The following is a 16,198-nucleotide window of genomic DNA, read 5'->3' as shown; positions in this document are numbered from 1 at the left end:
CCTCGCTTCCAACCACTCATTGGTTGAACCGACTCGGTCACCGCTAATTCAAACTTGGTCAAACTGCCTCCCAACCAACTGCCCCCCGCTTCTCATCCCGGCTTCTGTTGTGGACGCATCTCTCTGCATCGCCGGTAACACCAAGAGAGCACAAAGTGAACCACAGAACCAAACCAAGGTTCAGCCCACTGGCGAGTAGAACACATGGTTTGGACTATCCATTTTCTCTTTTCCTTTTTCTTTTTCTTCTTTTTGGATCCTGGGAACAAGGCGCAAAGCTGCATCTTTCCCTCCAGCTGCAAAGCTCTCCACAGACCTGCAGACAGGACGCAAGGCCGCGCCTGCGCCTCCACACAGCTGCCAGCCAACTTCTTCCCTTCCACACAGCTGAGCAAGGCCCCACGGACACCCAGCGCACGGACGGTGCTGTACCACACAGCGCAGATAAGCCTGAAGCTAACCTGCAATCGTGTTTGATGTGCCGCTGATAAGCATCCTTTGTGTATGCACCATCGCAAGTTCGGGACTCTGGTTTTCCACCTCAGAACAAGAGTTCCAGTTGAGCTTCCAGCCCACAGGATCTCTGTGTGGAGAACCGAGCCTCGTCAGAATTTTCCTCCTCTCTCTCTCAGGCTGGAATGTGCTCGGCGAGGAAACAATAAGCAGCGTGATTTAACTGCAACCGTATGGTCCCGATTGGTGCATCCTCTGCATACGCAACACAATAAAGCTGCGGAGTGTCATCAAGGTTATGAGGAAGCAGCTCCTCTGCCAGTCCAATCGTGCACAAATGAGTGTTAAAAAATTAAGTCTCGTAATCAGATTTAATGTTTCTTTTAATCACTACTAATTGTCCTTGAAGCCATGAATCTGTTTCCAGCTGATTTTCTGAATATATTTCTAAATTAATCTGTCTTGGCAGATGCAGAACACCACAATAAACCTGCCACCAGACGACTATTTCAGCATCTCTCTCTCTCTCTCTCTCTCTCTCTCTCTCTCTCTCTCTCTCTCTCTCTCTCTCTCACGCGCGCGCGCGCTCGTCCCCTTGTATGTGCGCGATGGACATTTTGTTTATCTGGTCGCCAAGCAACCTCTGCATTCCCAGAAAAAGCAAGTCGAACACTTCTAGTAGCTGCGTGGGTCATCGCAATCTCTCATTAAGCCCACCTGGTGGTCGCATTGTGGCATTGCGCTTGCCCACGCGCACCCCTAATGGTCGTCATGGTCACCACCCCGAACGAAATGCCTGCCTCCCTCTGGCATCCATTTGAGATCATTACACCCACTCACCCTGACCCTCCAAGGTTAGCCGCCACCTGGTGGACACTCATGGCCATTACATCCCCACGCAAACTCAACACACACATGCACACACACACTTTTGTTTCGACGTTTGCTACTTGAATGTGTTGATTTATGATATGATTTCTGACGAGTACACATTTCTAATGGCCAGTCCGTGGGAAATTAGAAATTTCCGATCCAACTTGCGGAGATTTCAGATCCATTAAGACTCGTCTGCTTTACACCTGCCGGCTGCAGGTAACAGTAAAGCAGGAAGTTAGCATTGCAGCTAACCAACTTTTCATGACATGTCTGCTGTTTTAATGTATTTTACACTCAAAACACCACAAAGCAAACATCAACGTGGATGTTTGCAAAGCCGGACACTCTGCCACCAGATGTCACCGTCAGCTTGCGGAGGAGAACAGCGCTGATCGCGGCATCAAAACAGCAACTCCTCTGTGCTGTAGCAGGCGATTCACACCTCTGTGAAGCTGCATCATACTCCGTGCTAAACTCACTGAAAATAGTCCCAATCACTTGTGTTGCGTTAGAGCTGGAAACACTGGAGTTTGTGCTGCGTTTCTAAAGAATTTTTCCAGGAATTAAGAAAGTGATTGTGAGGTTTTAAAGATAGAACTAGTTTATTATGAGATGATGACGTAACGCAGACCTCCACATTGTCCTAATGGAACCAAAATACTTTGTACTGCTTCGTTTTCTCCCCTTATGCTAACCCCAAGTTGTCTTTTGAGAGAATACATGCAAACATTCCGGCATTTATTACTTTACTGGAGAGAAGTTTATTTCTGCCTCATATAAAATCAACATTAATGATAATAATAATATTAAAGCAAACAGAGCTCTGGTATCAGAATAGCATTGGTATGTAGGTGAGGAAGTTCCTGAAGTTGTCCCTCGATCAGAAACCTAAAATTCGAACATTTGAATGTTTAGGAATTGTGCTTCAATACTTGTTTTCAAAATATTTTAGTGACAAAAGATTCTATTCTGCCAGCTGAACACCAGAGGCTTTTATTTTGACCGAAGAACAAAAACACAACACACGCACAAACCAACACACACAACAACCCCAACAATAACCCTCAATAACCTCCGGCAACACATAACCTGAACTCCCATCATGCCCTGCAGTGACCCACTCCGTGATCGCTACAATACTCTTCGCCAATAGAGGGCAGCACAGAACTTTGCCGGTGAAATGTGAAGTGACAGACGTCAGTGTGGTTAATCTCCACCTCCCTCCCCGGACATTTTTGCCCACGACTTTCACCGTATTCGCCGTGCCCCCCCCCCCAACCACCAGCAGAGGCCGCTGGAGAGGGCGGCTGCGTGCCTGGGGAAGGCTGTGCGCCTGGAAAAACCTTCTCCCAGCGGCGGGCTGCAAAACGTATCCCAAGTGCTGTCTCGAGAAATGTTGTAACCTGTCTGTGTTGATGCTAAATGTGCCTGAGGTGGGGTTTTTTTCCCCAATTACAGACTGTCTCCTCAGAGCACAGTCTGTAATCTGCCTTTTTCCCTCCTCTCCTCACCTCATGTGTCCTTCTTTCCCCAAAACTTTCTATGTGAATGCAATTTCGTTGTACCTGTACCTGTACCTGTACCTGTACAATGACAATAAAGCTGATTCAATTCAATACTACAATACATTTTTGGTCTAAAACTAGTAATTCATTCTCTAGTATTCTCTATTGGATATAAAAATGATATGAACTGGAGAACTTCAAGCTATTTCTGCATGATGTGCAGAAGCCATTGCCTAAGCAAAAGTGCAAAAGCCAATGTAACCCCCCAACAGCAGGCAGGTGATGAGGGAGACAAGGGGTGACTACATTCTGAGCCGTTCTTCTAGTTTTTTGCCGTGTACCATAAGGGAAGAAAACTCTAAGATGATCCACCTGTAACATAAAATGTAGCATTTAAAAAAAATCAATTTTCATTTCTGTGGTCGTAATTTTAATATAACATGAAACTGTTTTTGTTGAACACAATATATTTCACTGGGTGCAGGACTAGTGCAAAGTCTGCAGGACTAGAGCAACCCATGGCTCACTAGTCCGCTTGACTAGTGGGGGGAAAAAAACAAGATCTATCCCTGAATACACTTTTGTAATAAATGCCTGTTATCTGAATTGATTGATTCCTGGTAATTATTGTGTATTTATTGTTGACAATTCACAGCTTTGTCTGTGCTCAAATCTCAGACCTTCCCTTATATTTAAGATTGTTATATTTACACAAAAATATTAACTAACTTAGATAACCCTTTTTATAAATGAGACCGATATTTTGGTATTAGCTATTTCCAGTTTAGCTGGTGGTGCCCCAATTTTATTATTAATTGAAAAATAACCAATTTATTCAAATGAATAATTTCTCATAAATTATTTTGGGGAATTTATTCACTTTTAAGTCATTAATCATTTACTCTAGGAGTTGTTAATGAGTAAATGACCGTTTACTTCCAATGATAATTTACCTTTTTCATAAATTACTTCCAGTGACCTATTACTTTCAGTAATCTATTACTTACAGTAATTTTAATGCTAATAACCACCAACCTTAAATCCCAACAGATGCAAACACGGCAGACTTGTTGCTATTAGGAGTGTTTCTTAAATCAGGGAACAGAGCTGTTTATCAGCTCTTAAAGCCTTTAATGTGTTCAGTGTGAATCAAAGTGTATTAACACTCCTCCTCCATCCTGTAGAGTTTATGTCAGTGGATTCTGAGCGTGAAGAAGAACTACAGGAAAAACGTTGCCTATCACAACTGGAGACACGCCGTCAACACAGCCCAGTGCATGTTTGCACTTCTGAAGTCCGGACGCTTCCAGGTAAGCGCTGCCGCTTCATCCCATCCAGAAACAATAATGACATTAAGTTCTATGGTTCAACATGCTTTTTGTTTTCAAACCTCCTGAAGTCCATCGTCTCCTGGTCAAACACATTGTGGACATTCAGATGCATTAGCTCAGTGTTGTAAATCTCATAATTTCTTTACTTCTAACAACCGTCTCTCATTTACAAACATGTTTCTGGAGTCCAACAAAAGTCTGATCCTTCAAACACTGGAGCCCTCTTTATGGCTGACATAACTAAAGCGCAAGTAAATGAATTGACTGGTGGAGATCAGGGGTGACTCTATCATGTCACAAGACTTATTGAACTCGACTATCTCAGATGATTCTCTGCACACCAGGACCTAATTTCTCTATTAAATACACTCAGTTTGTTTCCTTCCCGTTGTAATGACTGGCCACTGGAGATCCAACAAATGTACACATGGGGGATTGTTAGTTTTCAAACTATATAGCTGTTTCCCAATCTCCTTGGCGCGCGCGCACACACACACACACACACACGCACACGCACATGCATACGAAGCAGAAGAGGGATTTTTGAAATTAATGAAGATTGATTACTTCCATCATTTGTCCAGTGGAGGGTTGCTGGACTGGTGGAGGTGCAGTTGAAGCTGTTTAGTAAGTGGAGCGGTGGAGTTGCACTGCCATAGAAACACAGTGAATTACAGACACCATGGGTTTATCTAGTTTCATCGCCCAGGTTTTTTAGGACTGGTGTAAGTCGGAGCATAATCCCATCAACATGTAAACATCCAGTAGGGCCAGCTGCAGCCCCTCTGGCAGCTCTGAGAGCAAAGCTGTTGTATCATCAATAGATCCAGTCAGTCCCTTCAGCGCCACACGGCCTGCAAGCAGCACATTATCACCTGTTACCACTTGTCATCATTTGGATGTATTTTCTCTGTTTTGTGCTACTTTCAGTCTTTGTTCTCTACTCGTGTTCCCTCTTGTAACCGCCTCATTTGTCCCATTGACAGAATTACTTGAGTGATCTGGAGGTTTTGGCCTTGATGATCGCGACCCTCAGCCACGACTTGGACCACCGGGGAGTGAACAACTCTTACATCCAGAGGTACCAGAGCAGACATGCGATGGTGTTGGTGTCAAACAGGCTTGAAAATGAGCTTGTTGTGAAAAGATTCATCCAATTTGTGCCAGACAACTGTTCCACTGCAATATCTGTTCATCCAATCACAAGGCAGGAAACCAGTGCATGTACAGAGCATCTTGAACAAATTCACAGCGCTATACCTTTTCCACATGCAGCTGTATTCCAAAATCAATTACATTTATTTTTTTCCCTTAAAATTCCACACATCGCCCCGTAATGGAAAAACATTTTTATTTTTTAATGTTGTTGATTCTCCTTTCACAGTCACAGATTCAAGTCTTGAAGTTTGGCACAGCGATGGTATTTTTGGTCAGTTTGGTCAGTTCTGCTGGTGTCACTAACTGCTGGTGTCACTAACTGCTGGTGCCACTGACTGCTGGTACCACTGCTGGTGTCAATAACTTCTGGTATCACAGACTGCTGGTACCACAGCTGGTATCACAGCTGATATCACTGATGGTACCACAGATTGCTGGTACCACAGTTGGTATCACTGCTGGTATCACAGCTGGTGTCGCTGACTGCTGATATCACTGCTGGTATCACTGACTGCTGGTACCGCTGACTGCTGGTACCACAGACTGCTGGTACCACAACTGGTTCCACTGCCGGTCCCTTAGAACAGAACCAAGGTTTCATTGGAGATTTCTATTGGACTCTTCTGGAAGATGTTTCCGCAGCAGCGCCACTGCAGTCGTCGAGCCTATTCCTGAGCCAAGCAGAGATCTAACCTCTCCAGGGAGTCCTGGACCTTCCCCGGGTCTCCTCCCTGAAGGTTTGGGGCTCCATGGTGATTGTGCAGGCCGGAGGGACGGTGAGGCTGAGAGAGGAGGCTGATCTGAGAGGTGGAGGTGAAGGAGCTCAGCCAGATGATGGAGGGGCTTGAATCTCAGGAGGAGGATTTTGAAATTAATGCTTTCTTGGATAGGAAGTCAGTGGAATTTATGAAGAACTGGGGACATTTGATCGATGGAGGGAGTCCAGGAGTCAGTTCATGACCTTCTCTGAGGGTGGAGATGATTGAGTTCATGACCTTCTCTGAGGGTGGAGATGATCCAGTGGACCATCTGGACCAGTGGACCAGTGCACCCCCTACCTGGAGAAGTCATGCCATCCGTCGACTCAGAACTTGTAACATGAAGCGTGGCTCCATCTCGATCCGTATCAGCATGTCACGTCTCTGCCGCGATGATGCAGGAGTGCTTTACTTGGTTCTCCTTGGTACCAGATGTGGATTAAAGCCCAACATCTCCTTGTTGCTGACCATGGCCATCCCTTCATGAGCACGTCTTCTTCCAGCATTGTCCCAGTCCAACCTTGTCCTCCAACTCAACCCTGGATCCAGTCGACTGAAGTAGCCTCAGCAGAGCTCCTTTGGGAGGAGGTGCACTGGAGGAATCACATCATGACTTTGCAACCAACTAACCTTTAACACCTGAGTCATGCTATGATGTTTATTTGGTAAAAAAATAAAAAAATAAATAAAAACTCTGCAAAAGGTTCTCATAACATTGTTGGATCAATGACACCAATCAATCAATGGAATCAATGACATGCTACCAGTGAGATGTGCACCATCTTGTGGTCAAGAACATTTTTGTGAAACAGCAACTGATACATCTCATTATTGTTGTTTTGTGCAGGAGTGACCACCCACTGGCCCACCTTTACTGCCACTCCACCATGGAGCATCACCACTTTGACCAGTGCCTCATGATCCTCAACAGCCCGGTAAGTTTCACAAACGCACACACTCCAATGTCACATCTGAGGAAACAGATATTTTTTCATTGTGGCCAGCTACTTTCTTTGGGTACATCCACACAACAACAAAAAAATATATTTTTTTTTAATCCCCAGCCTTCTACAAAAATATTCCGTCCACCCGTCACTATGAACACGTCTCAACACGAGGCTTCAAGGCATGTAGTACACATACCAGGCCTTTAGGGGCGCTGTGACTCACCAAACACACCAAAAACACAGAAGAAGACAGAGCACATAGAAATTCATAAGTAGAGTCCTGCTCATAAACCTGTATATAACTCTAGTTCTATAGGTCTCTGTGCCTGCTCCTCCTGCTGCTAGCGTCAGTAGCTTCTGCAGCTCTGGCGTGGGGGGGTGTTCACACTTCTAAAACCACCTGTTGTGGATGACAGGCCAGAAACATCTGGTTTAGGTGAACCAGGTTCCTGGTGTGGACGACAGGCCAGAAACATCTGGTTTAGGTGAACCAGGTTCCTGGTGTGGACGGCAGGCCAGAAACATCTGGTTTAGGTGAACCAGGTTCCTGGTGTGGATGACAGGCCAGAAACATCTGGTTTAGGTGAACCAGGTTCCAGGTGTGGACGACAGGCCAGAAACATCTGGTTTAGGTGAACCAGGTTCCTGGTGTGGACGACAGGCTAGAAACATCTGGTTTAGGTGAACCAGGTTCCTGGTGTGGACGACAGGCCAGAAACATCTGGTTTAGGTGAACCAGGTTCCTGGTGTGGACGACAGGCCAGAAACATCTGGTTTAGGTGAACCAGGTTCCTGGTGTGGATGACAGGCCAGAAACATCTGGTTTAGGTGAACCAGGTTCCAGGTGTGGACGACAGGCCAGAAACATCTGGTTTAGGTGAACCAGGTTCCTGGTGTAGATGACAGGCCAGAAACATCTGGTTTAGGTGAACCAGGTTCCTGGTGTGGATGACAGGCCAGAAACATCTGGTTTAGGTGAACCAGGTTTAATTTGCTGTTTATGGTGGTTAAAGGACTTCATTGTCAGAATCAGAAGCACTTTATTAATTCCTGGGACAAATTCTTTTAATTCCCCCTTGTCATTGTGTTGCAGATGAGTTGTCAGTTGGCCCTTTTGACTTCAGCATCATTTTCAAACTTTTCTTGTCAAACAGCACATTTAAAAAAGTTCCTATTTTGGTAAACTGGCTCCATACTTTTGGTTTACACCGTCGATCAACATTTCATCAATAAAGTCTTTTCTGAGATGTGATGATAAAGCCTCACAGTTAAGACATGAAAGCACTGATGGTCCAGTTTAGTTGATCTGAGTGTTTGTGTGTAATGAGGTATTGTGACACGCCAGCATCTTCAAACAGGTGGAAGTAATCGACTGTGTAATCAGGCAGGCAAAGTTCAAACACACACACACACACACACACACACACACACACACACACACACACACACACACACACACACACACACACACACACACACACTCCACCCAGGAGACGTGCATGTGCCACAGTTCAACAACAAACTGCTGATCTCAGCACATAATCACAGCACAGTAATCAACATTTCAAACTCTGATCTCGTAAAACTTGTAGTTTAAGTATAAAACTGAGCACAAGCTCGATTTGTGTGGAAGCTGATGATAAAGTGTGCAATCCAGAACTCATGATTTATGTTTATTTATGTTTGAACATGTTTAAAACCAAAGTGGTTCAGCCTTCAGCAGAGATGTTTCCTCCCTCCTCTTTTACCAGTGGACTTTATTATGACATATTTTCCATATTGTTCCCCATCGTACATCCTAAAGTCTTTTTTGTTGCTCTTTCCCGCAGCTTTGATTTTGAACAATCACTTTACATATCTTTTTTACACTGGTTGCTGTTTCTTTTTCATGTCATTTTTCTTCAGTAAATTAAACGGTGTCGGGATTTCTTACCTCTTAAGGATCTCTATTTATGTTGTGGTTGGCTATCGATAATGATTTATGATTTTCAAAGATGGTTATTAATTATGTTATTGAAATGTAATCTGATCTGTATCAGAACCTCGGAGCTCCACCTGTCTTAACAGGAAATGATAGCCAATTCAGTTCTATCAGTCTCATAAGATATACTAAACAGTTCATCAGGAATTTGAATTAATAGTTAAATTAATTACAGTTACCAGAATTAACAGTAAAGATTGAAGGATTTCAGAGTTCTTGACACAGAAGAGGTCGACATTTCATTCTCCTTTGTGATCATTAATAAAACAGCAAGTATGATTCCAAAATATATTTATTAACAATGAAAACAAATAAACAGATTCTAACTACCTATATACAGCTTGGTGTGTGTGTGTGTGTGTGTGTGTGTGTGTGTGTGTGTGTGTGTGTGTGTGTGTGTGTGTGTGTGTGTGTGTGTGTGTGTGTGTGTGTGTGTGTGTGTGTGTGTGTGTGTGTGTGTGTGTGTGTGTGTGTGTGTGTGTGTGGAGAGATAGAGAGAGAGGTGGAGGGAGTGTGTGTGAGACGTGTGATGGAACTACAAAACAAGATGGCGGATCACAAGAAACTACATTCCAATGGAGGTTATCAGAGAGCAGGAAGTCTGTCCTGGGTCTCCACCATGTGCTGATAGCAATGGAACAATAGAAGCTAGCCGCAGCATCTGCTTCCTGTGTGTCTCTGCTAAAGGACCATTTCTAGAATGAGTTGACGTGAATGAGACTTGTCTTGTAAAACGTCAGGAGTCATCAGATGGTGTTCAGTTACTGTGTGATGTTGTCTTTGATGTGATATGTGTAGGATTGTGAGTTAACTAGTTAGTAAAGCAAAGATTAGCATGCAGACCCTGTGTCTGTGGCAGAGCTAACGTTGGTTTACAGGTTGATAACTGCTCCTAATATCATTATCTATAGAACTCAATCACTGTAACAGAACCAACACATCTTCATACAGTTAAACAGTTCTATCATAGCATCAGGTTTAACTAATCTCAGGTAAAGCCCAGTTGTTACCACTTCCTTGGAAGAGTTCAGTTGTTGTCCTGCTGGAGGGAAGCTGGTGTCTTCTCCTGTAGTTAGCACCTCCTGCTAACTGTGGTTGCTGGTTCTGCAGGCTGAGGAGAAGAAGATGAAGTTGATGTTTCAGGAGTCCTTCTTTACAGCTCCTGGTTGTTCCTTTTGTCCAGACTGAGGAGCTGGTCGCTCAGGTCTGTGATGGTTTTCCTGCTGGTTGAGGAAAACACAAAGAAGTTCTGTGAGGCGTCGTTTCCCTGGTCCGTCCTGGAGGAACTGCTTGGTTTTCCTGGTTGATGGTTGATGGGAGATCAGACTCTGGGTGCTGGTCTCTGGATCAGGGGAAGGTCTGACCCTTGTGGTCGGGTCAGCAGAGGAGTTGAGGAGTGAAGGCCCCTGGTTGCAGGCCTCTGGTGTTAGCTGGATGCTAACACTAGGTGGGCGGCCTCCAGCAACCCTCCTACTCGGGGTCGACTCACTGCAAGAGACTCTATGAGACTGGTTTTGCAGGCTTTTTGTTGAAAGTTTGTGGATTCGAAGGTGTCGAATCCTGAGAGCTTCAACCATTCAGTGACTGGCTGAGTGCATGGGGGAAGCGTCTTTTCAGCAGAAAGCGGCAGCAAAAGGTCCCCCCCCACTGGGTGTGATGGTCAACCACATTCCTGCATCCGAATTCCTATGTCATGACTGTGTATCATGACAAATGAAAATTGTCTTTCCTTAGAAATGAACACACTTTCTGTGGTCTGGTGAGATCCCAACATCTGTAATCGAGTACTCTTCTCCACTGACTTCTATTACACCACTGCACTGGCAGAAGAACCTTTGTGACATAGACGTAGTAAATTAGTAGTAAAATATAAGGACTAAACTTTATTTGGTTTACAGAAATATTCCAAATATACAAGTCTCTACCAAAAATGTCATAGCTACCCACTTTATAAAAGAACTGAGAGCCTCACGATCCAGTAGAATGACAGGTGTGATGTAATCCAGTTTTACTTGCTTTAACATGTTAACAAGTCATTGACCACTGAACTCTTCTAGACTCTTCTAGAACAATAGACTAAACCAAAAACCAGCGGAAAAAAATGCTCCGTCTTCTCAAACCCTCCAGTACCAATCGTGTCTTAACTTTAAGAAACCCGCTTGGTTCCACCAGTCGTCCACATTTGCCAGATATGAAATCTCTCAGAGTGAAAGCATGTTCACCTCTGCCCATGCTTTATAAAAGTTGCATTGCTGTTAGAAACTGCTCTAAACCCAATGAAAAATAATTTTTTGTGTGAATTTAAACAGATTTTCTGCTGCATTCCAGTGGTTTGAAATGTCTCCTCACTCTCACCACCAGATTAAACCACACCAAACCAGATGATTGAGGCAATCTGGGTTCCGCTTCATATTCATGTGATCTTGCTGTCGAAGGTCCCAGTCATTCCTTTTCTGACTCTCGAGCGATCTGATCACTTCATGTTGGTGGAAGGTCTTGAAGGCCTTCTATATGTTCCCTTCAGGACTGTTTTGGATGAACCTTCACACCTTGCTTTAGTTGGTTGACCTCATCATGAGCTTGGCAAAATCCGGCGCTCAGGTGAATTTCACTCTAATCTGCAATTCAAGACTTCCACTGTCGTTATGGCCTCATCCAATAAGAGTTTCTGTCTGTAGCCAATGAATATGGTCATGCTACATAATGAGAAACAATTTCCAGCTCCCTGCGGCAGCGCACTGGACTACAGTGAAGCTCATTACTTGTTTGTCAGCAGCTGGGTGGTCACATGATTAGATTGAGATGTGGTGAAGCAGGAGGTGAGCAGACAACCTTTCAGCTGGGTCACAGTTCAGATGGATGAGGTGTGGGAGTGCCAGTCGTCTCCACACAGAACAGGTCATCGCTCATTAGTGCCGAATCACTGCTTCCTGCAGTTTCTCGTATCTCTTCATCTTATTTATTAGTCCTTCTCTGATCATGTCCAGCTGCTCAGTGCTTCGATGGCCCAATAAACTGTAGTGACTCTCAGCCCTCTCCAATCTTTATGGCCTAAAAACAAACTGTAAATACACTCCAGACTCTGCGGCACCACTTTACGCTCCTTAACCTACTGCCACTGCCACCGCTGCTGCCACTCCTGCTCACAGCGAGAAAGTCCTGATGCAAAACTGTCCTCAAAATGTTGCTCTTTCAATGCATTTGAAATGGACAGATCAAGACGTGTGCTTGTGTGGACTCAGGATTAGGTGGTTGGATTTATGTGCATGTGCTTTTCAGGGTATTTCGTCGACATAATCAGTTTAGAGTATCTACTCCTCTGAGGGTTTCATCTCATCCGACAGAGTCTGTGCTTCCATGTATGAACTCCGCCTGAATGTAGACAACGACATGAGGTGCAGCGCCTCCTGACTCACCCTCTTCTTCTTTCTCTCCAGGGAAACCAGATCCTGAGCAGCCTCTCCCTGGATGAGTACAAGGCCACTCTGAAGATGATCGAGAGGGCTATTCTGGCCACGGACCTCGCCCTGTACATGAAGTATGTACCCGACGTCAAGCCCAGATGGAAGGCTGGCTCGAGGGTGGTAAAGAGGAAAAGGAGCGGGGCAGTTTGACTGAAGCTGATAACTAAAGAGCAGCACTTCAAATAAAGAGTATTGCTGAAGAAAGTCTGATTCCTTCAGCATCTTTGTCCTTCCCCAGTGATGTGTAAATGTTTCCATGTTTAGTTGGTTGTTTCAAACTGACCAGTTTGTCATAACCTTGGAGCATCCAAGGTTATGACAAACTGGTCAGTTTGAAACATGTTGTGTGAGGAATATGTTTTCCTCTTTCAAGACCTTTTTCTTGTTTCGGTTCTTTTATCTTCACTGGTGATTTCAGCTCTTTTCTCATGACTTTGAGTCTCAACAGTTGGTGGTTACTCTGTGTGTGTGTGTGTGTGTGTGTGTGTGTGTGTGTGTGTGTGTGTGTGTGTGTGTGTGTGTGTGTGTGTGTGTGTGTGTGTGTGTGTGTGTGTGTGTGTGTGTGTGTGTGTGTGTGTGTGTGTGTGTGTGTGTGTGTGTGTGTGTGTGTCAGGAGGCGGGGGGAGTTCTTCGAGCTGACCAAGAACAGTGAGTTTGTCTGGGAAGATGAAGGTCACAGAGACTTACTGAGGTGAGGACAGATTTGCACCAACATCATCAGGAAGATTTTACATTTTTTTCTTACATCTTGTAGCTCTCTAAAAGTAAATACTGTCACTGTTCACGTGAAGAAACCAACACTAACCAATAAATATACCGTACTTTATGGACAATACTTTTTTTTTTACATGCTTTGAACCCTGCAACAGATGACTTGGCTTTTTAAGGGTTAATGAGCTTCATACCACTGATGCGTTCAGGTGCATCACATAACTCAGAACTTTCTTTTTCTTCCCTTTTTAAATTTGGCGGGTGCGGCTTATATTCCGGTGTGCTCAATAGTCCGGAAATCACGATAATCCAAACTGCTTGGTATGCTGCCTCTGGATTGCTTTCTAGTAAAAACTAATTTTTTACTTTTTAAATGAAGCAACATTTGAACATGTCAGATAAATGTTGGAATGTTTCTTATTGAAAGAGAAAAGACATTGTTGTGGGTGCTTCCCACAAATGGATTGTTGAAATAAAAAAATGCCTGATATTTTCATTAACTCCAAAAAAAAAGAGTTTACACAACAAGGAATATGAATGTATCTTTCTTCACTTGTACACAATACTGGTGTTCCGTTACTTGAAATGTAAGATTTTTCCTTACAAAGACAAGGACGCATCCCAAGCCCTAAGAGAGCTCCTAAGGTGGAAACCACTAAGAGTATTGAGAAGGATTATTGGAGGAGGAGTTACTATTGTAGAGTTACTAGCGTCGCGTTTCTATTGTAGTTACTATCATAGCATAACCATTGTACAGTTACTATCATAGCATTACTATTGTACAGTTACTATCATAGCATTACTATTGTAGAGTTACTATCATAGCATTACTATTGTAGCATGACCATTGTAGAGTTACTATTGTAGCATGACCATTGTAGAGTTACTATTGTAGCATGACCATTGTACAGTTACTATCATAGCATTACTATTGTAGAGTTACTATCATAGCAGTATTGTAGAGTTACTATTGTAGCATGACCATTGTAGAGTTACTATTGTAGCATGACCATTGTAGAGTTACTATTGTAGCATGACCATTGTAGAGTTACTATTGTAGCATGACCATTGTAGAGTTACTATTGTAGCATTACTATTGTAGCGTTACTATTGTAGCGTTACTATTGTAGCATTACTATTTTAGTGTTACTATTGTAGCGTTGCTATTGTAGCATTACCATTGTAGTTACTATTGTAACTTTACTATTGTAGCATTGCTATTGGAAAGTTACTATTGTAGTGTTACTATGGTAGTTGCTATTGTAGTGTTACTATTGTAGAGTTACTATTGTAGCATTAGTATTGTGTTACTGTTGTAGAGTTACTATTGTAGCATTAGTATTGTGTTACTATTGTAGTGTTACTATTGTAGAGTTACTATTGTAGCGTTACTCTTGTAGAGTTACTATTGTAGCGTTACTATTGTAACGTTACTATTGTAGCATTACTATTGTAGCATTACTATTGTAACGTTACTATTGTAGTGTTACTATTGTAGAGTTACTAGCGTTGCATTACTATTGTAGAGTTACTATTGTAGCATTACTATTGTAACGTTACTATTGTAGTGTTACTATTGTAGAGTTACTATTGTAGCGTTACTATTGTAGAGTTACTAGCACTGCATTACTATTGTAGAGTTACTATTGTAGCGTTACTATTGTAGAGTTACTAGTGTTGCATTACTATTGTAGTGTTACTATTGTAGAGTTACTAGCATTGCATTACTATTGTAGAGTTACTATTGTAGTGTTACTATTGTAGAGTTACTATTGTAGCGTTACTATTATAGCGTTACTCTTGTAGAGGTACTATTGTAGCGTTACTATTGTAACGTTACTATTGTAGTGTTACTATTGTAGAGTTACTATTGTAGCGTTACTATTATAGCGTTACTCTTGTAGAGTTACTATTGTAGCGTTACTATTGTAACGTTACTATTGTAGTGTTACTATTGTAGAGTTACTATTGTAGCGTTACTATTGTAGCGTTACTCTTGTAGAGTTACTATTGTAGCGTTACTATTGTAGCATTACTATTGTAGCATTACTATTGTAACGTTACTATTGTAGTGTTACTATTGTAGAGTTACTAGCGTTGCATTACTATTGTAGAGTTACTATTGTAGCATTACTATTGTAACGTTACTATTGTAGTGTTACTATTGTAGAGTTACTATTGTAGCGTTACTATTGTAGAGTTACTAGCGCTGCATTACTATTGTAGAGTTACTATTGTAGCGTTACTATTGTAGAGTTACTAGTGTTGCATTACTATTGTAGTGTTACTATTGTAGAGTTACTAGCATTGCATTACTATTGTAGAGTTACTATTGTAGTGTTACTATTGTAGAGTTACTATTGTAGCGTTACTATTATAGCGTTACTCTTGTAGAGGTACTATTGTAGCGTTACTATTGTAACGTTACTATTGTAGTGTTACTATTGTAGAGTTACTATTGTAGAGTTACTATTATAGCGTTACTCTTGTAGAGTTACTATTGTAGCGTTACTATTGTAACGTTACTATTGTAACGTTACTATTGTAGTGTTACTATTGTAGAGTTACTATTGTAGCGTTACTATTGTAGCGTTACTCTTGTAGAGTTACTATTGTAGCGTTACTATTGTAACGTTACTATTGTAGCATTACTAACGTAGCATTACTATTGTAACGTTACTATTGTAGTGTTACTATTGTAGAGTTACTAGCGTTGCATTACTATTGTAGAGTTACTATTGTAACGTTACTATTGTAGTGTTACTATTGTAGAGTTACTATTGTAGCGTTACTATTGTAGAGTTACTAGCGTTGCATTACTATTGTAGCGTTACTATTGTAGAGTTACTAGCGCTGCATTACTATTGTAGAGTTACTATTGTAGCGTTACTATTGTAGAGTTACTAGTGTTGCATTACTATTGTAGTGTTACTATTGTAGAGTTACTATTGTAGCGTTACTATTGTAGAGTTACTAGCATTGCATTACTATTGTAGAGTTACTAGTGTTGCATT

At 42.4% G+C, this 16,198-nt stretch overlaps 1 protein-coding gene across 5 annotated transcripts in view; it reads left to right on the top strand.

Moving 5' to 3' along the window:
- Positions 1-16,198, top strand: part of pde5ab (phosphodiesterase 5A, cGMP-specific, b) — a 174,559-nt gene that overhangs the window by 137,015 nt on the left and 21,346 nt on the right. For 4 of the 5 annotated variants that reach the window (XM_080519101.1, XM_080519102.1, XM_080519100.1 and 1 more), the window contains exons 14-18: positions 4,019-4,144; positions 5,152-5,246; positions 6,929-7,016; positions 12,447-12,547; positions 13,087-13,164. In XM_080519101.1, coding sequence (XP_080375227.1) covers positions 4,019-4,144; positions 5,152-5,246; positions 6,929-7,016; positions 12,447-12,547; positions 13,087-13,164 — 488 coding nt within the window. The remainder of the gene's footprint in view (positions 1-4,018; positions 4,145-5,151; positions 5,247-6,928; positions 7,017-12,446; positions 12,548-13,086; positions 13,165-16,198) is intronic. The other variant, XM_080519099.1, reaches the window with a different exon arrangement.

This window comes from Blennius ocellaris (genome assembly GCF_963422515.1).
Source record: "Blennius ocellaris genome assembly, chromosome: 23".
Taxonomy (NCBI): domain Eukaryota; kingdom Metazoa; phylum Chordata; class Actinopteri; order Blenniiformes; family Blenniidae; genus Blennius; species Blennius ocellaris.
This window is presented reverse-complemented; position numbering and strand designations above follow the sequence as displayed.